Source organism: Anolis carolinensis, chromosome 1 (assembly GCF_035594765.1).
Source record: "Anolis carolinensis isolate JA03-04 chromosome 1, rAnoCar3.1.pri, whole genome shotgun sequence".
Taxonomy (NCBI): domain Eukaryota; kingdom Metazoa; phylum Chordata; class Lepidosauria; order Squamata; family Dactyloidae; genus Anolis; species Anolis carolinensis.
In genome coordinates, this window is record NC_085841.1 from 12,814,589 (window position 1) to 12,836,539 (window position 21,951).

At 37.9% G+C, this 21,951-nt stretch overlaps 2 protein-coding genes across 4 annotated transcripts in view; both read left to right on the plus strand.

The window, feature by feature from the left end:
• pnpt1 (polyribonucleotide nucleotidyltransferase 1) overlaps nt 1-3,107 on the plus strand; it is a 38,483-nt gene extending 35,376 nt beyond the window's left edge. Inside the window, exon 28 of the mRNA XM_003216140.4 lies at nt 812-3,107. Within this exon, the coding sequence (XP_003216188.2) occupies nt 812-970 (159 nt within the window). The 3' untranslated portion in view covers nt 971-3,107. The remainder of the gene's footprint in view (nt 1-811) is intronic.
• Nucleotides 3,108-5,819: 2,712 nt separating this feature from the next.
• ppp4r3b (protein phosphatase 4 regulatory subunit 3B) overlaps nt 5,820-21,951 on the plus strand; it is a 40,905-nt gene continuing 24,773 nt past the window's right edge. The window contains exons 1-4 of one of the 3 annotated variants that reach the window (XM_016990724.2): nt 5,820-6,272; nt 12,980-13,035; nt 17,336-17,434; nt 18,460-19,083. In XM_016990724.2, the coding sequence (XP_016846213.1) occupies nt 6,131-6,272; nt 12,980-13,035; nt 17,336-17,434; nt 18,460-19,083 (921 nt within the window). In that variant the 5' untranslated portion in view covers nt 5,820-6,130. The remainder of the gene's footprint in view (nt 6,273-12,979; nt 13,036-17,335; nt 17,435-18,459; nt 19,084-21,951) is intronic. The other 2 variants (XM_016990723.2, XM_003216133.4) reach the window with 2 other exon arrangements.

The following is a 21,951-nucleotide window of genomic DNA, read 5'->3' on the forward strand; positions in this document are numbered from 1 at the left end:
AATAGTGTGAGTTGTAGTTTTCAAGGGCTTTAGCTGCCTTTTGCCAGAGTGCTAGTGCCACACCAAACTACAAATCCCAGGATTCCATAGCATGGAGTCATGGCAGTTAAAGTGGTGTCAAACGGCATTCATTCTACAGTGTAGATGCACCCTGGGTCTCTCATTAGCGTTGCACTTTAGAAAAGATGCGGGGAAATAGGCATTTCTTCCAAGCAGAAGGCAGAATTCTAGTTTTTCTTCTCTATGCCATGATGCAAGTGAGAAAATAGGACATCTTCTTTGCCAACCATTTATGCTTGCCAGGGGGCTCAGAGCAGGAGGAGTGATCCATTGCTGGCCTTGAATAGTAGTTGACTAGTAAGACAGTTCAAGGCTTACGGAACCCTGTACCTTTGGACAGTGTTCTTTCCATGTCTGATTATTTCTAGGTTGAACCATGGGCCTATCTTTCCACCTTTCGCATTGGTACATGCTCTCACTGTGAAGATAAACCTGTTTTACCAGCCACTCACCTCCATAAAGTGTCTGCAAAAACCTTCGGTCACAAGGACTTTCATTGTTCACTCTGACTACTCAGTATGTCAATGAGGATTTCCATTCATATAAATCAGGCACAGGCAATCTTCGGCCCTCCGGCTGTTAGGAATTATGGGAATTGAAGTCCAAAACACCTGGAGAGCTGAAGTTTGCCTGTACCTGCTATAGATATAGATATAACACACCTTTTTAAAAAGAGGAACTTTACATCAGTGCTCTTACAGTAACTTTACTAAATTTGCTAAGATTTAATTTCACTTCTTCCTACCAACAGGTGAAATATTTTGGACGAGATCCAACCGATGGCAGAATGAGGCTTTCAAGGAAAGTGCTTCAGTCTCCAGCTTCATCTGTTGTTAAAACATTAAGTGACAAAAACAATATAGTAATGGGAGGCTCAGTTCCAGAGTCTGCTACTACTACATCATCGTAGCAGCTTCCAAAAGCGTAGGAATGCTGAATTTCCAAAATTGTGGACTTCTGAAAGAGACTGAGTAGTTGCTGCAAAAATCATTTCAATGTTTTTTTATCATGCAGATCCTTCTCACACAGGACTATATGCACAGGCATGTCTCAAATTTTGTATGAATATATTTGAATGCTAGGTTATCGTCAGATGTGTTTTTCCTCCTATGGAGTTTTTCCTTAATAAATCATGTAAAATCTGAGGCAGTGGTTTCTAACTGAGTGGAATGGCTACCTCCAGTCACTACATAAAAGATTAGTGCCTAATTAATGTCTTCTCTCTGTTATTAAGAGGATCTTAAAGATATTTGTGTACATATATACACTCCCAAACATGGTCATGGTTTCCTTTTATGTGTTGATTTACTTGCAAGTAAAGTCCTTTTGCCATTTGAAGCCTTTTTAATTGAATTTTATTTGCATATTTACTGTTAAAAATTCATGCAGAGGTGGGTAGGATTTGATAGTTATAATGCTGGAAGAACTGTGCCGCATAATGTACAAATAAGTTATAGAAAAAATATATTTTACAATTTATTTGCAGCAATCTGTAGACTGATCAAACTTTAGGTTAATCCAGAGTAACTGCCACCTTAAAACCATTACATTGTTATTATAAAGCAATTTCTTAAAAGAAAACTTCATAAGGATCGTACTTTATTTATGGAAGGTAATGTGGCATTTCAGATCCCATACTAGATTATATCCTATTTGTTCAGCAATAGAATTGAATCAAAGGATGTACAGAGGGGTTGTCCTTTCATTTTCACTGTTTCAATCAATCTGCTCTAGTTGAGGATTATCATTCACATTTAAGTCTTTGTCTCTTCATTAATGTGAAATGTGTGATGATCACTTCTTTTGAGCTGGGATATTCAATGTGGTTGCCACTTTTAAGGCATTTCTGGTGTAAGGAAACCACATCTTGTATGATATGTTATACAAGGAAATATATCCCTGAGGATTTGGCTTCTTCGCGTGAAAGACAGAATGTAGTTAAGGCAAAAGTAGAACAGAAAAAAAGACATATGGTCTATCAACTCCTGATCCAGAAACAGTAAGGAGACACAGCTCATATTTAAAAGAAATGGCAAGTTAAAGAATAACCTAACAATAGTACAATCAAATGTAAAACTGGAAACAGTCGGGACATATGGAATTCAATGCTATGTTTGCTAAAGATGCTAATTGTCTTAAGTAATTCTTAATTAGAAATGTTATGTAACGTTTATGTACAGCTGCACTTCCTATCAGAAGTTGGAACTTAAGTGGCGAATTTGCAAACACTAAAGACAAAATAATAAACACTATATAATTCATTTGGTAAAACCTCAAATCTCCAGAAGTCTGGTTGAGTCAAAAATAATACTCAAGTATCTGTTACTGTTAAATTTTGACAGGCAAATCAAAAGGCATTCCTGAGTTTTGGTTAAAATAAACATTACTGTCTGAAAATCTGATTATTTAAAAGAGAAAAAAATAGTTATCCGGCACAGAATATAGAAATGTCCAACTTTCGGTGCTGCTTTGGCTCTGAAACGTCCTTTATTAGGACAGGAAGTAGGGAGGGAGATCTTGTATATTCAGTAGATGATCTTGGACTACCATAATATAGACGTCCCCATTTATTCAACAGGTTAAGGACCAGGGCAATGTCAAAAACTGTAAAGTAGATCCCAGTCTTTTTTGTTTGTTTGTTTGTTTGTTTGTTTGTTTGCAAATGCAAGACTGATTACTAAATGGTGTCGAGTAAACACACACACAGAAAACGAAGGAACATGCGGTTGAAAGAGCAGGCCAGGGATCAAAAGTGTGGTGCATGGCTATAATTTGAAAGTTGAAAGAGCCAAGTTGTTGGAAAACAAATAATCTAACAACAAGGGAAGCCTACCGTATAAGAAAAAGTGTAGAAATACATGGAAATGCAACAATTCAACTATAATTTAAGACAAACCTAAAAACCAATGGTTTGGTGTCCATATATCAGATTGTGGCTGGAGGGGAACTCTGGTTAAGATTGACAGAATGTAAATGTGAACATACAAAAATTTGATATTATGCCTGTGTATTTTTGCTACTTTAAGTGAATAAAATATTGGATCTACCCTTGTTCCTGTTTTCCATTTCTTTTTTATGTTGTGTTTTATGTATTTTAATAGATTTGTTCCGTGGTCTCAACTATGCATTTTTGTATTTCTATGTTTAATTCTATTTTAATGTTTGTATGTGTTAGGTTTTGATTCATAAATTGTTACGGTTTTAAAGGTTAACTGTTTTTGAGTCTCCTTTGGCAGCGAAAAAGAAGGATATAGATACATATAATTATAATAATAATAATCCCCAAGAGCTCTTTTTGCTTTTATGGAGCAATAATAAATAATCATTGTTTTTGGTAAATAATCGGCCTTGTGAAGGAGCTGTTAACTAATTATTACTTAAAGCCTCTTTTCTTTCTGGTTGGGAGTGATGCCAATAGATTACAGTAGAGTCTCACTTATCCAAGACTCGCTTATCCAACGTTCTGGATTATCCAACGCATTTTTGTAGTCAATGTTTTCAATACATCGTGATATTTTGGTGCTAAATTCATAAATACAGTAATTACTATGTAGCATTACTGCGTATTGAACTACCTTTTCTGTCAAATTTGTTGTATAACATGTTTTGGTCCTTAATTTGTAAAATCATAAACTAATTTGATGTTTAATAGGCTTTTCCTTAATGCCTCCTTATTATCCAACATATTCACTTATCTAACATTCTGCCCGCCAGTTTATGTTGGATAAGTGAGATTCTACTATATATGCAGGTTAGACAAACAAAGTGAAAAAGCAGCCTTGATATTTCTAGATGCAGAAAAGACATTTTTTGATAATGTGAACTGGGAACATACATTTGCAACATTAGTAGAAATGGATTTCAGATATATGTATAAAATCAATATATGAAGCAAATGTGATACTTCAGATATAGGATTCATGCTGCCATAAGAATATTCAATTGCAACTCCCAGCTTTCCTTACTATTGGCTATACTAACTAGGATTGATAGGTGCAGCTGAGCACAATTTGTTAACCCCAGGTTTTGATTTTAATCTATAAAGCATTGTAGGATTCCAGCACATTTCTTCAATCTGTCTTCTCTCTTGTACCTTGTTGTAATTTTTTATAACTCTTTGTCACTGTTTTCATAACCATTGCAATTATGAGTGCTGAAAGGTGCATGTAAATGTATTAGTAATAACATGAACCAAACCTTGCAACTATATTTAGTGAAGTTCACTTCCAGGTAAATGTCCAGGTAAGTGTCAGTGTGTAATGTATTTTTGTTCAACAGGGATCTTCTGACCTTCTGGCCCGTTAACTCTACGCAATTGTACCACTATGATTCCACTTTAAATGCCATGATGAGATCCTATAGAAGGCAAAGATTTTATTTTTATTTACAGCACAGGTGGTGAGTGGGGGCCCCTATAAAATAAAAATGTATTAATTTTATTCCTTTATATTTGAAGCTGTGCTAGAGAGCTCTATCTGCATCACAATGTATTTGCATACTGGGTATGCTAATATATGAGCAGCATGTTTTGAAATCTAAACTGTCTTATCAGTGTTGCCTTAAAGGGTTTTAAAATCTGTTTTTAAACTTTTTATTACTTGTTTGTCCTTTGTTTTAATCTTTGTAAGCTACCTTAGATCCCATGTTGGGGGAAAGGCAGGAAATAAAATAACCATTTAATCATTATCTGACATAGTTCTACCCACTGGACAAGTATTTTATGTTAGAAATTTGTGCTAAGTGACTTTTGAATAAATCAAGATGGTGAAGCGCAATTAACTTCTGGGCTGTTTCAAATGTAATTTTACCTAATCATAATTATGGTATTATTCCATGTGCGCGTATTCTCTTCGTGCATTAATTGTCCAGGGGAGGAAAACTTACTATCCTGGGTAGGATATTAATTTTGCTGTCCATTTTCTTTTGTACGCCCTGCTTCCGGGATTTAAACCACGAACCTTTCTGTCAGCAAGTTCAACAGCTCAGCAGTTTAACCCACTGGGGGCCCCAGTTAAATATTGTATTATTATTAATATGGAGGGTCAAGATAAATACTGTATTATTACTACTATGAAGGACCAAGTTGCTGCATTACTATTACAGTAGAGTCTTATATCTTTGCATGCTCATTTTCCAATACAGTAGAGTCTCACTTATCCAACATGAACGTTGGATAAGCGAATATGTTGGATAATAAGGAGGGATTAAGGAAAAGACTATTACACATTAAATTAGGTTATGATTTTACAAATGAAGCACCAAAACATCATGTTATACAACAAATTTTACAGAAAAAGTAGTTCAATACGCAGTAATGCTATGTAGTAATTACTGTATTTACGAATTTAGCACCAAAATATCACGATGTATTGAAAACATTGACTACAAAAATGTGTTGGATAATCCAGAACGTTGGATAAGCGAGTGTTGGATAAGTGAGACGCTACTGTACTTTTGCAGGTTTGTGATCCCACCACAATTATTATTATTATTATTGCATGGGGCCAAGTTGAATACATTATTATTATTATTATTATTATTATTATTATTATTATTATTATTATTATTATTATTATTACCATCGAAGCGCGAAAAGGCTTTCCTGCCCTTGTCTCAGCGGGCGCGTGCTGCCTAGCCCCGGTTTTCCCGCCACGGCAGTGCGCAGGCGCAAACCTCCTCCCTCCTCTTCGTGCGCTTCCTCCTCCCTCCCTCCTCCTGTTGATTTTATCCCTTCCCAGCCGCCGTAGCCCCTGCGAGTGGAGCCCGTGCAGGCCTTCCGCTTCTTTCTCCTCCCTCCCGGCTCTGAGAGGAAGAGAAAGGCAGCGACGGGACAGGAGTCGGATTCCAAGATGGCGGCGGCAGCGGTAGTAACAGCGGAGGGAGCGGGCGAGCCGAGGGGGCGCCTCTGAGGCGGGAAGGAGAGAAAGGGACGCGGCGGCGGAGGAGGAGGAAGAACAAGAGGGGGCCAGCATGAGAAGCGGGGAGCCCAAGGCCTCCTGAGCGGCGGCGAGGACAGCGACAACAACGAGGAGGAGGAGGCCTTGGGCCTGCTTTGCCTCGGCCTCCAGCCATGTCGGACACTCGGCGGCGGGTGAAGGTGTACACGCTCAACGAGGAGCGGCAATGGGACGACCGCGGCACCGGGCACGTCTCCTCCACCTACGTGGAAAGGCTCAAGGGGATGTCGCTGCTGGTGCGCGCCGAGGCCGACGGTGAGGAAGGGGGGACGGGGACGGGGCTCCCCTCAGGCTGCCTCAAGCATAACAGATACGTTATGAGGGAACTAGGCCGTTTCCCTCTTTGTCCAAATACAGTGTAGAGCAGGCATGGGCAAGCTTGGGCCCTCCGGGTGTTTTGGACTCCAACTCCCATCATTCCCAACAGCCTCAGGTCTTAAGCGGCTGAGGGGGAAAGAGAAGGGATCTGAGGCTGTTAGGAATGGTGGGAGTTGAAGTCCAAAACACCGGAGGGCCCAAGCTTGGCCATGACCCTTAGACTTAGAATGGCACCTATGGCCCAGCTATCCTAGAATTCCATAGCATCCAGCCATTGAGCAGTGGTGTCAAATCCGCATCAATTCTACAGTGTAGGTTCACCCTCGGACTTCGAATGGCACCCATAAGGGAACTAAGCAATTCCCCCTCTTGGAATGAGTTTTGTCCGAATCTGAATTAGTTCTACAGTGTAGAGCAGATATGGGCAAGTTTCGGCCTTCCAGGTGTTTTGGACTTTAACTCCTTGTGAGAATTGGAGTCTGAAACACCCGGAGTGGCCAAGTTTGCCCATGATCCTCAGACTTGGAATGACAGCTATGAGGGATACTATGCAATTTCCCCTCTTGGGGTGAGCTTTATCCAAATCTGCATTAGTTTCACAGTGTAGAGTGGGCATAGGCAAATTTCAGCCTTCCGTGTGTTTTGGACTTCAACTCCTTGAGGGAGTTGGAGCCCAAAACAACCGGAGGACCCAAGTTTGCCCATGACCCTCATGCTTAGAATGGCATCTGTGAGGAAACTAGGCTGTTTCCCCTCTTGGGATGAGCTTCATCCAAATCTGCATTAGTTCTACAGTGTAGAGCAGACATGGGCAAGCTTTGACCCTTCAGCGCCCACAATTTCTAACAGCCGGCTGTTAGGAATTGTGGGAGTTGAAGTACAAAACACCCAGAGAGCCCAAGTTTTCCCATGACCCTCCAGACTTGGAATGACAGGGATACTAGGCAGTTTTCCCCTCTTGGGATGAGCTTTGTTCAAATCTGCATTAGTTTTACAGTGTAGATGCATCCTTGGGGTTAGAATGGCACTGACAAGGGAACCATGCAATTTCCCCTCTTGGAATGAGATTTATCAAAGATGCTTTATTCAAATCCGCATTAGTTCTCCAGTGTAGACTGGCATGGGCAAACTTGGGCCCTCCGGGGGTTTTGGACTGCAACTCCCACAATTCCTAACAGCCACAATGGCACAATGGGTTAAATGCTTGGGCTGGCTGAACTGCTGACCTGAAGTTTGGGTTGCTGACTTGAAAGATGCCAGTTCAAATCCCCAAGACGGGGTGACCTCCTGTCTATCAACTTTAGCTTGTGGGGGCACGAGAGAAGCCTCCCGGCAACACACCCAGGCATCCCCTGGGCAACGTCTCTGTAGACAGCCAGTTCTCTGTAAACAGCAGTATGTTCTCAAGTTGCTTCTGACACAATAAAAAAAAATCCTAACAGCTGGTAGGCTGTTAGGAATTGTGGGAGTTGAAGTCCAAAACCCCCGGAGGCCCCATGTTTGCCCATGGTCCTCTGACTTAGTATGGCAGCTATGAGGCAACTAGGCTATTTACCCCTCATTTTCAGGTTTGAGCTTCAAGGCAAAGCTTTCTAGAACTTGAGGGAAGCAATTCCGACATGATGAGATTGAAAAGGTGAGCCACATTTGAGGAAAAGGGGGAGAGAATTCAAAGTCATATACATTGCAGAATTAATTCACCTTTTACATCACTTTGAGCCTTCTCTCCCCAGCAAACTACAACTCCCAGGATTCCATAGCATTGAGTTGTGACAGTTAAAAGGGGTGTCAAACTGCATTCATTCTGCAGTGTAGTAGATATGTACTCCTAGCACTTTGAGGCTCCTGTGGGAGAGAAAAAGCAAGATATAAGTACTACTTTGACTACTACTAATAATAATAACAACACTTGTAAACTTATTTATGAAGGAGCTAGTCTCAATCCCCCTCTTTGGATTGAGTTTCTGAGCAAAGCTTTATAGAGCTTCAGGAATCAAAGGAGAGTTTTCAGGAGAAATTTGTGTCTGGACAGGATTAAACTGAAAAGGTTAGTTGCATTTGACACACTGGGGAAATTTTTAAGGCCCCTTCCACACAGCTGTATAAAATCCACATTGAACTGGATTATATGACAGTGTGGACTCAGATAATCCAGTTCAAAGCAGATATTGTGGATTATCTGCCTTTATATTCTGGGTTATATGGTTGTGTGGAAGGACCCTCAAAGAATTCAAAGACATAGAGTACATATACACTCCAGCATTTATTTATTTATTTATTTACAACATTTCTACTCCCCCCTTCTCACCCAAGGGGACTCAGGGTGGCTTACAACAACTGGCAAAATTCAGTGCCAAACAAATCAATAAAAACAGCAACACATCTAAAATCATTAACAATAATCCATAAAATACAATAGTCAAGCTTAAAACATATAGTTATTTATTACCATTCTTCCAAGGAACCATTGCACATAAACCTAAGTTAATGTGCTTTTGACATGGCTCAATGCTGTGGAATTATGGGAGTTGTAGTTTTAGGAGTTTCCCCCCGTTTCCCCCACAGCCTAGGCCTCCCCTCAATGTGCTGAGGGCTTAAAGGGTCACTAAATCACCATGAATACATTATTTCTTTAAGGTAACTGCAGAATAAATGCACTTTTTACTTTTAGCAGCGGTGGTTCAATGCTGTGGAATCATGGGGGTTGTCGTTTGACAAAGCTTTTAGGTTCTGCAAAAGATTTCTGTGCTCCAGCAAACTATAAACCCAGGGTTCATTAGCAGGGAGCCATGGCAGCTAAAATAGTATGAACTACAGTAGAGTCTCACTTATCCAACATAAACGGGCCGGCAGAATGTTGGATAAACGAATATGTTGGATAATAAGGAGGGATTAAGGAAAAGCCTATTATACATTAAATTAGGTTATGATTTTACAAATTAAGTACCAAAACACCATGTTATACAACAAATTTGACAGAAAAAGTAGTTCAATATGTAGTAATGCTATGTAGTAATTACTGTATTTACGAATTTAGCACCAAAATATCATGATGTATTGAAAACATTGACTACAAAAATGCGCTGGATAATCCAGAATGTTGGATAAGCGAGTGTTGGATAAGTGAGACTCTACTGTACTTTAATTCTACATTAGAAATGCATCCTTGGTTCCATGTGTCTTGGTTTTCCTCTACAAAATGTTGGAGGGTATGTTATATATTGCAAGTATGTTAGTCTTTAGTTAACAAAAGATTGCTGTAATGTGGCAAACCCCTACCCCCCTTATACTGTAAGTTAGCAAATGCAAATAAAATAAGATGCTACTAATCAGGGGAAAAACCAATGCCTCAAGCTTGGGACACTGTCTTTGGGATGAACTTCAGAGCAAGGCTGTCTAGAGCTGGGGATCAAAGGGGATTTTTCGTGAGAAATTCATGTCTGGACAGGATGAAACTGAAAAGATTACTTGCATTTGAGGAAGGGAGGAAGTTTCTGAGAGAATTAAAAAACAGGGTGCATCTATACTGCAGAATTAATGCTCTTTTAACATCGGTTTTAGCTGTCATGGCTCAATGCTATGGAATCACTAGAGTTGTAGTTTGACAAGGCTTTTAGCCTTCTCTGCCAAAGAATGGTGGTGCCCCCAGCAAACTACAGCTCCCAAGATTCCATAGCATTGTGCCGTCAAAGTGGCATCAGATCTGAATCAATTCTACACTGTAGATGCACCCTAGGACTTAAAATGGCAGCTATGAAGGAGCTAGACAATTTCCCCTCTTTTGGGATGAACTTCAGAACAAATCTTTTTAGAACTTCAGGGATCAAGTAAGAGAAATTCATGTCAGGACAGGCTGAAACAAAAAAGGTGAGCCACATTTGAAAAGAAATTCTGAGGGAATTTAGACACAGTGTAGAATTAATACAGTTTGACCCACTACTTTAATCACCATGGCTTAGTGCTATGGAATTGTGGGACTTTTACGTGGTGGGGTACCCTCATTCTTAAGCAGGGAAGACTTGTAAAACTACAGCTTCCATGATTCCATAACATTGAGCCATGGCAGTTAAAAGTGGTGACAAACTACATTCATTCTATAGTTTAGATCAGAGCTTTCCAAACATTTTTATGTTGGTGACACACTTTTTAAACATGCATCATTTCACAACACAGTAAATCAGTTTTACTAGCTGACCGGAGGTTAAACCAACCCCTTAGAAGAGATTCGGACATACATATATTGAAATAAGGAAATGTATGGGCGCACAACATGCAAATACTACAGTTATCTTTCTAAAATATATGATTTATTTCTTATTTCACATAAACTCAAGTTTCTTGTTACATTTGTGCAGCACACCTACAGACTATACGATACACAGTTTGGAAAGTTTTGGTGTGGATACAGCCTAGGATGTTCAAATGCCATGTAGCCATGGGTGTATCTGCACTTAAAAATGAATGCGGTTTTGATCCCACTTAACTGCCATGTCACAAGGCTATGGAATCCTGGGAATTGTGGTTTGCACTCTTTGGCAGAAAAGGGTGCAGACCTAAAACAACAGCTCCCATGATTCCATAGCACTGAGCTACTGTCCCAGTACCTGAAACAACATGGGATGGATAATACAGGACTAACTTTTGGAAAGCTCAACATTGTAATAATAATAAATGATATATTTTATTTGTTGCCTGCCTCCCCTCGTGGCAGGGTAAAATAAAGGACCATAAAAATAAATACATTTGAAACATAGAACAAAGAGTAAAACACAAATTGTACTCATTTGCTGGGGATTTTTTACTCACTATAGATAACCAGACAGGTAACTATTCTGTACACAAAATTGCAGATGTATACATCTGATGAAATTGCAGACCGAAAGGTCCCAGGTTCAAATCCCAGGAGCGGAATGAGCACCCGCTGTTAGCCCCAGCTCCTGCCAACCTAGCAGTTCGAAAACATGCAAATGTGAGTAGATCAATAGGTACCGCTCTGGCGGGAAGGTAACAGCACTCCATGCAGTCATGCCGACCACATGACCTTGGAGGTGTCTGCGGACAACGCCGGCTCTTCGGCTTAGACATGGAGATGAGCACCAACCCCCAGAGTCAGACATGACTGGACTTAATCTCAGGGGAAAACCTTTACCTTCATCTGATGAAGTAGACTTAACTCTGTGAAAGCTTATGATACCCAGCACTTTAACTGCCATGGGTCAGTACTATGAACCCTGGGAGTTGTAATTTCACAAGGTCTTTCTCTTTCTCTACCAAAGAGTGCTGGTGCCTCACCATACTACAAATTTCAGGATTCCATATAGCATTGTGCCATTGTCGGTACAGTAACACAGCTAGCCTTTTAAGTTTTGTGCTGTCCAGACATGAATTTCTCTTGAAATCTCCTCTTTCATTCCAAAATTCTGGGCAGCTTTGCTCTGAAGATCATGCCATATAGATGATCCATTTAGATGCATTTCACACTTGAAGGATATTTCTTTCTGTTTAGTAGCATCTTTCAGGTATTTCTTTATTTCTCAAGATTTTGCCAGGTTCCCCCCCCCCCCCCCGAAAACATTTTCTTATGTGTGAGAATTGACACATTATAGCAAAAGCAGTGAATATTGTGTTGCCTTAAAGGCCAATACATGTATTGTCATTTAGTAGTTTTTGAGACTGTTACTTTTCTCATGAGAAATTAGGGAATGCAGTGGGGATTCCATGCTTTTTTCTCTCAGGCTACCAAGTTCTTATTCTATGTACCATTTAAGGAATATAAAATATTAGCTCTAAAAGTTTTGTATGTTAATGAAATCCTTAGATGTTGATTTTAGCCATCTTCTGAGCCCTGAATTTAGCACATTTATTTCAGAGCAAGTAACTCAAGAACTGTTGGTTCTAAGTAACCTAAACTCTGCCTTAAATTGGCCTTAGTCACTTACTCTTTGTATTCATCAGATAATAAAAAGAAAGGAAAATGTAAGTTTATGTGTTGTATTTCATTTCTGGTGGAATGGGAATTTCAAAAAAATAGTTTAACATAATTTTCAATCCCAGGTTTACATGCTTAGCAACCTCACGTACTTTTCCTTTAATGATTAGGAAGTCTCTTTTTAGAAGAGGAAAATACATTGGCAACGCTGCTAACTAACAGGTGTTGATGTACTAAATAAACCCTGTGTGAGCTGGAAAAGATTATTTGAGAGTGGTTGCCAAGATACGTGCCTGATACATACACACAATACAGAGTTTTAGGGTTATAGAGTTTAGAGTTATTCATATACCACAACATAAATGTATGCTAGCTTCTACGTACAAGAAGATAAGAACATAATACTCTTACATGGTAAATTCAATCAAGTTTTATTGCATGGATAATTTCACTTAGGTAGAACAATAGAAATTGCCTTATTTTAGACGTATTCTAAATGCCAGGCTAATGGGCTTATTAAAATACATCTTACAGAGCATGAACTTTTAAAATCTGTTTTAATATCTGCTGCTTGTTTTGTTATTTGTATGAAACAATGAAGGGGATATATAGCAACAACAATAACAAATTATTTGGGACATTTCTAATGTTAATAAAAGTGGTTTAAGATACTGTATTTTATTAGATTCCTAACATATTCTTGTTATCTTTTCAGGTTCACTTTTGTTGGAATCGAAGATAAATCCAAACACTGCATATCAGAAACAGCAGGCATGTGCTAGTTTTTCTTTTTTATATGTTTAACTGTACTACTGTTGTTTTATTATTAAAAAACTGTTGTTTTTCCAGAAAAGTATCAGAATGAATTGAGTGGTCTCATCTTTCTTTGGGGCATGTTGAGACTTGTTAGATATGGATTAGTTATGCTTTATTTTTTTAGCAGAGTGATTTTGATGTAAGGCAAGATGGGTATATTCATCTCAGGCAAGAAATGTGAAAAGGCATATTTTATTATTCTCATTGATATTTTTATTGTTATGAGAATGGATTTCTTCTCTGATTTTCTCATTACTAGAAGTTAATTGCCCTGTGATGTACACATATTTCATCCTACTAGGCTAAGAAGAATTAGTCAGCCTTAATAATACATATATACTCATTCTTCTCAGCATCAGAAATTCTTTAGTAAAGTGATGAAATAGTATATCATTAATGTTCTGTCCAACTCATCAGTTCATTATGTGTTTGCTTTTAAATAGTAAGTTAACACATGCGTGATGCGTTATATATTGTAATGTGTGTCATATAGTACTTTTGTTGACCTATCCTGCTTGTAGCCTTCCACTCTGAATGCATCTCTTCACCAGTTTACTTCAACTCGCATGGTGATTAATAAAAACACAGGTTTGTTGCCTGTTTGGGATTGCAAAATTTGGGACTACCAAATACCTAGCAGGCTGTAAAACATGGGTGATGGATTGTATCCAGCTTGTACAAGTCTGCTATAATACTTCTTTTACTTTTCTATTTGTATCACGGTTATATGTAAATATTTAAAAGCATTTAACCTACTGATGCCTCAATTAATGTAATTTTATTGATATCTATTTTTATTTTTATCTTTGAAATTTACCAGTAGCTGCTACATTTCCCACCCTCGTCTTATAAGTTTTCCCAGTTTTTTGTGGTAAAATTAGGTACCTCAGCTTATATTCGGGTCAGCTTATACTCGACTATATATGATATTCTCTTTTTCATATGGCGAATTAGGGAATCATTGTTGAGGCAAGGAGATTACCCCTCCTCTGAGTTAGTATAATTCTTTCCACATTTTTAGCAAACATGATGTGTATCTTCATGAAGAAATCATCCACAATGGTCAAGTCCTGGGCTCTTATTTTGGTTAGCTAACTTGAATCAAACCAAGAATGATGCTCCAAAGTTGGTGCTTATAGTACCCATGTTCATGTCCCCTTTCATTAACTGTGAATTATGAACCCAGGAAAAATAACCTGAACCCAGCCACAGAGTTTATTACTAGCTGTTTTAAGTGGGGCATCAGTTTTTATCCTTTCATTTTGACACTTCTCTGTGAAGGCATAGGGTGATAAATACTTTTGAGAATATAACCTATCCTGCTCAGTAAATGTTCCTGTTGTCATCTAGGGCAGTTATCTCCACTGGATTGGTTTCTCAGTGACTCAACTGAGGTAAACATATTTTTCAAAGTGATAAGCATAGTATTTTAGGAAATTAAGTGTTTTTTTCTCTTTTTTGAGAAAGTAAAAGGAGTTTTATATCGAGTGCTGAGATATATATTATGGAAGGTTTTAAAGAGAGGATTTAGAATTAGTCTTGCTTAGTTTATTTTATAGAACAACATAATTACATTATGCTGGAACTCATGTTTTCTGATTTGTGGGCAGACTCATAGAAAGCAACCTGGCTTCTGTTCTTCTGGGGAATTCCACTGACTTCATTTGAACTCTGCTGGCACAAAGAACTGTCTTGCGTGGAACAAATGGAGAATCAGTTCTGAAATAAGTAGATCTTTTCTATAAATAGGTTTAGCAAGATCTGCGCACCAACTCTAAAATACACGGGTTGCATTTAGTGGTTTTCCTTTTTAGCATTAGGTATATATCAGAACTCAGGTGCTGGCAATGAATAAAAATAGCTAGTTCTGAATAGTCATAGAATGGATTAATTTTTTATTGTACCAGAGTCACTAGCCCATTCTTAGTGTATCTAATTCTGTCATTAGTACTTTTAATACTGCAGATTTGAGGCTGTTTTTCCTAATACTGTTACATTAGTGCTGTATCCTCCTGTTTGTGTTTTTAATCAGGAGAACAATTCAAACAAAATAGGATTTTAGGTTTGTTTTTAAGTGGAATTTGTATGAAAGTACATTTTGAAGTATAACTCTAGCAAGCCGTCTCTTATTACACAAAAACACACACACACACACACACACACACACACACATATATATATATATATTAAAAAAACTTTGGAAAGCATAAACACCCCTGTGGTGGTTTGTTTGTTTGTTCGTTGTTGTTTTTTTGTTTGTTTGTTTTTGGCTGTCTCTGCCCCTGTTCAGGGGATTTCACATCACTTTCTGTTCTTGTGATCATTGGATTTTGAAAAATTTAGCTTGTAGTGGAAATAAAGATTGGTGATAAAGCTTCAGTGGAGCCCCCTTTTCCCCATGAAACCCCTTTAAGGAGTATATTTCCAGCCCTAGGGTAGATTTCTCCCAGTTCCTGTTATGTCACCCCTGTTCTTAACTATAAGTCATTTGTAAATACGATGTTTGCAACTCAGGGACTGCCTGTACACCACAAACCCAAAAAATGGCAGATAGGTGGGATGCTATATAAAAAGACTGATAATTCAAAGTTTAACTGAAATTAGAAATTGTGGGGGTTTTTTAAATTGTGAAATAATAAGATATCTGAATGGTGTCATTTGTTTTGTTGTTTGTTTTTGTTTTAAAGAACTCTTGGGGGAATTGTCTGTTTGAGTACACACTTAGCTCATATTACCAAGGTTAATGAGAATATTTGTTTCACTTTTGTACATATATCTTACCACTTTTAAAAGACATCCTATAGGATATTTACTGTTGTCATATGTAATTCCTGAATTTCTTTTTTTACTTAACATTGTAATTACTAATATTACTAATAAGTTTTTTGTGGGGGATATAAGGAATCTTCACTTATAGCTCCCCTGATCTATCTTGATTGTGTGAACAGAATGATAGTAAGAAAATAACTGGTGAATTTCTGCACACATATTGAAATGGTGTATCATGAGCTGCTAAGGTGCTTGCTACTACCATGACTGTGAGAGAGTAGTTAAAATTTTATCACATTACATTATTGCTTTCTGATATTGAAGATATCCAAGGTATATACTCTAAAAACATTTATACATCAGAAATAGGTTGAGTGATATATCATAGGCCAGCTCTTTACCTGTTAACAAAGGGGAGGAAATTGCTGTACAGAATAACTGTAAAAGAAGTGGACAAAAGAGTGAGATTACTTTGTATCTTCACTAACGATTACAATTAACTATTAATGATCAGTGTAGAGTTTGTTTATGATGAATGCGGTGTGTGATATTTTTGACTGAAGCCTACACACTATAATAGAACTTTGTATGAAGAAGATGGTATAAAATTATTTCTGACTTGTCGCATATGTTCATGTCATCATTAGTTGTAGCTCTATTTTGGGGCGACTTTACAGTTACTTGCCTTTTTTTGCAATTTTTGAAGGGTCGGTAGGAATTTCCTAAAAGCACCAGACCTCATTTGATCTTGGGAGCTAAACAGGATCAGCCCTGTTTAATACTTGGATGACAGACAGCCAATAAATACAATGTATTGTAGGCTATATTTCAGTGGTAGAAACTGGGAAAACCACCTCTTAAGTATTCCTTGCCTAACAAAACCCTATGAAATTCATGGGGTCATATATATAAAATGTTTGCAAGATGAAGAAAAATAGATGAAATATTAAAACTTCTGTACATGGCTTTCTTGCATGTTACATAACTGGTCTCTTCATCTTTTATATAGACACATGTAACCAAAGAAAAGGAAATACAAATTCAAGACTTTTGCTTCTTCTCAGTGGGCAAGTCATTGCTAAATGATTAACTGTCCACACTCAGTATTCAGCTGTGTTGAAAGTGTATTGTTGGCAATTTGTAGAGGCAAAATAGTATGTCCTGAATTATACATACACACACACATATATGTCTCATATCGGATATATTCTCAATATGTATTTGAATCTATATACAGATATTTCTATCTGTTTGATAATCTTAATATAGTAAAATGGAAATATATTGTTTATTAAAAGTTTTGATGGGTATTTGACAAAAACAGATGGTGATCAGTTTGCCTAAAATGTTTGGGATGTATTTTCTTTAGTAAAATTGTGCCTAGAAATCAGTAGTTGCTTTGTTGGCCATATAAACCTAGTTGTGGTCACCATGGTACTTCCATACTGAAATCAAATAATAAGTAGAATGTTTCATTCTGAAATAGGATACTTTGATTGTTTGGTCCGAAGCAGAGAATTATGATTTAGCCCTGAGTTTTCAAGAAAAAGCCGGCTGTGATGAGATCTGGGAAAAGATTTGCCAGGTAAGGTTAAGCTTTTTCTTAGCTACATTTTAATTTGCCTTGTGCTTTATAAAATAGGACTTCTAAACAAACATACTGCAATCTAAGTTGGTTTACAACTGCAGTTGCAGTAGTTTAATGAGTCAGAATAAAGAATTTTTGGAAAGTTGCACCTTGTTTTCCAATTGATTTTATTAATTTTTTTAATAACCCACAGTGTTTTAGTTCTACTTTGTTATTTGCCTTTAAGTCATTTCCAATTTATGGTAAACCTAAGGCAAAATCTATCACAGGATTTTCTTGGCAATGTTTGTTCAGAGGGGGTTTGTCTTTGCCTTCCTCTGAGGCCAAGAGAATGTGACTTGCCCAAAATCACCCAGGGGAATTTTGAGACAGAGCAGAGATTTAAACCCTGGTCTCCAGAGTTTTATTATGGCGCTCAAACCACTAGACTCAGTGCTATTCCACCTGCAGATAATGTATGTTTGACACAAGAAGTATTTAAGCTTTCTGGCATATGCATCTGCAAATATGTTACCTGCATTAATTACATTTTTATACTTAAAAATATTTTAATGTACTTTCTATGTGCAATGTGTTATGCATTCTTAATTTTCATTGAATTCTTAACACACAGCTTTAAATCGGCTATGTGGATGTTTTTGGCACATAGTAGTATGTCCTTGCACCTGGAATTACAGCCGGTATTTGTTCTCATGTGTGAAAGTATTAGTACCATTAACCCTTTGAAAGTGAATCATGCTTAGACTTTCTCAGTGGCACAAGTGTGATGACCATCAGAAAAATTCCCTGTTCTTTTTCTGTAGTATCATCAGTCATGGGAGTAGAATCTGAGTTTGGTATAGCTCATCAGACATGTTTAATTTTTGATTGCTTTATGGTATGTTAGAAGCCTCTTAATGTTATATGATTCTTATATATAGCAGTCAAAGGATTGGGTTTGTCATTTCTTTCTGTTGTTTGCCACCCACAGTCCCCAGTGTATTTCAAAATGAGTCAGAAAATGTTCTTATTTCTGTTTTTAGGTGCAAGGTAAAGACCCTTCTGTGGAAGTCACACAGGATCTCATTGATGAATCGGAAGAAGAACGCTTTGAGGAAATGCCTGAAACGAGTCACTTGATTGACCTCCCGACTTGTGAGCTCAACAGACTCGAAGAGATTGCAGACCTAGTTACCTCAGTTCTCTCGTCACCCATCCGTAGAGAAAAGCTAGCCTTGGCTTTGGAAAACGAAGGCTACATTAAGAAATTATTGCAACTTTTTCAGCTTTGTGAAAACGTAGAAAATACTGAAGGCTTACATCATTTGTATGAAATTATTCGAGGAATTTTGTTCCTCAATAAAGCAACTCTTTTTGAGGTGATGTTTTCTGATGAGTGCATTATGGATGTTGTGGGATGCCTTGAGTATGACCCTGCATTAGCTCAGCCAAAAAGGCACCGGGAATTCTTGACCAAAACTGCAAAATTTAAAGAGGTCATACCCATAACAGACTCTGAACTTAGGCAAAAGATTCATCAGACTTACAGGGTACAGTACATTCAGGACATCATCTTGCCAACACCATCTGTTTTTGAAGAGAATTTCCTTTCTACACTCACATCTTTCATTTTCTTTAACAAAGTTGAGATTGTCAGTATGCTACAGGTAAGTGAATATAGAAATTTGAAGTAATTTTGAAGATTCTAAGCATGATTATAGCGTTAACAGTATAATGTCTTTAATTCAGTACTGCTTATTATGTTTTATATCTTGTATAGTAGCTTCTGATATAGCCTCTATTTTCTCTGCAGCATTGTATTCTCTGCATTGTTGTATTTTTGTTGCACCATATGACTTGTTCATCCCTAAGGTTTTCATAAGTATAGTCCACATTCCTCTCAAGCTAGACATGAAACATTCAGCATGTTCTTTATGATGTAAAAGGTGGGTGACTTTTGGCAGTGGATTTTCTTGTTGCTTACTGTTAACAGTTTTGCGTACTTTTAAAGTGGGTGTGTTGTGTTGTGCTGTATCGTGCTTATTTAAAACAAAAGTATAAATAAGGACCATCTTACTGATTTTCAGCAGTCAACACTAATAGATAAATAGTAACATTTTATACCTTCTTTGTAAACAAACAACTCCGTAATTTTGTACAGTACAACACCTCTATCCATGGATTTGATATTCATAGTTTGCTTACCCATTCTCCAAGAAATATCCTTCCTCCCCCCACCCAAGAAGTGCTTGTGGGCCTCTCTAGGTCCTCCAGTATGAGTATGCCCAAGTATACTCAGAATATAGAGATCACTATTATCTACTTCAGTGGTTCTCAACCTGGAGTCCACAGATCTTTTTGGCCTACAGCTCCCAGAAATCGCAGCCAGTTTACCAGCCGTTCAGATTTCTGGGAGTTGAAGGCCAAAAACATGTGCTTGGTATTCATCTCTCCAGAATGTGGAGGTCATAATGTGTTTGCTAGTTCTCTACAGCAATTTTACAGAAACCGTAAGCATGTTGCTATTCCTGTTGGCAGATTTAACCTTTAATACATCTAGAATCTTCAAACTCTCAAATACAGATATGTAATAATAATAAGAAAAGCATGACCTTAGTAATCATAAGAGTATTACATATTTGATATTGAATGAGTAGGAAATGCTGAACTGTAGTAAAGAATCATAAGAAGCTGCCTGGTACAAAGTCAGGTGATTTTTTGCTATATCCCTTTATTGTCTAATGTGACTGGCAAGAACTTGTCCAAGATTTTAGGTAGATGGCTTTGCACTACCTGCTGCATTGTCCATTTTATTTTTAAAAATTGGGGATTACAGGCAATTTTCTGTGTCTCAAGGATGTGCCCACCTACTGATATAAGGTCTCCCTTACTCTAAAAATCTTCTCATCTGATAGGTAGCAATTGGCAATTTTTTATTTCAAAATTACAATTATGTAAGTTGTGGAGAGGAGTTATTTTTCTGTACTAGCTTCCAAGACTACATATGAACATTTAAACAAGTATCCTATTTGCAGCAGTTGTTGATATTTGACTAAGTTGTTTCCGGCATAAAACGCTCCTAAGGCAAACCTATCAAGGGCCAACGTCCTGTGAGGCTGAGAATTTGCCCAAAATCACCAGTGGATTTACATAGCTAAGCAGGGATTTAAATATTTGTCTCCATAGTCATAGTTCAATGCTCATACTTCTACACCACGCTGCCACTCATTTGGAGCAGTGCAGATGCTGAAATTATTATTATTAAGGAGTTCTTAACTTATTTTTGATACTTCATAAATAAAGAGGGCACCATCGTTATGTTAGTGCCAACACATGCATCCTCACCTTTCTTATCCTTCAGTTGCAAATTTTAGAGATTGGACTTCAGAATATGATGAAACTGGCATGTTTTATTGGCCATGTGAACCTTTTACGCACCTCTGGTGTCCCCCATGCACACATTGTCATTGTAACAGTAATTTGCCCCTCCGTGGAAATACAGAATAATTTACGAGCTTTTGGAAGATTCTGGTGAGCTTCACAGATATTCGAGGAAACATTATTTTGATGTAATGTTTAAACAAATGCATTGTGGCAGTGCTAGTGTTTTATTTGCTGACACAGTATCAATATCACCCAGAGGAATTTTCTGGGAGGGTTGTCTTGGCCTGAAGTAGTCATATAGAATTTCTACTTCTGTTTACAACTGTTTGTGCACAGGAGACAGAAGTTAACTCAACCTTTGCATTGTAATGTATGATTGCTGAAGTAGTAGTTGTCTGCTCCGGAGCAGAAGGTAAGGAGATAATGGAGGATAGGCACTTTCTTCCCTTGTTCTGGCTCAGGCATTTTCTGGAAGCGTTGCAAAAGAGGTGGATTTTGTGGAGGCTAATATAATTTTGGATTTGGTTGCAAATCAGTTTGAAATGGAAGCAGTTTTGCTGAAATTTTATGTGGTTCTTTACTGCTCTTCATGTGCAGAGCTTGGTTTTTAAGCACGCTGCAACTCATTTTCTTTGGGGCTGAGTGGGATAAATATGTAATGCATGCTGTATCCCAAAGGAGTCGAAAGCCTCTTCCTCCCTATCCCTTTTCTTGCCTTTGCGCCCCCCTCCCCCCTTTCAAGAGTATAACACATGGAAGAGATATTTTCAGTACTTGCCAACAACTGTGTTTAGGAAACAGTTTCCTTCTTTATTTTGGTCCTTGTTACTGCTGTTGTGGCAACATGAAATTGGTTTATTTTTTGAGGTTTCTTGCTGCCTGAAGAGTCCTCAGTGAAACATTATGAATGACAGGAAATGTTGAGCAAATCTCTCCTTTGATGGGCAGCATTGTGAGGAGCAGTAGGTAGGAGGGAGCTACATATGCGTGAATGGGATCATCCTTTTATTTCTTTGGCTTGGTGGCTGCAATCCAAAGATCTATTTCAGAAGAGAGGCCAAGGCTTTGTGCACAACCCGTGGGATTATTTTTAACTTTCTTGTGAAATAGTCATCCTAGTACCCCTGACATACTGTAAACTGGCCTTGAAG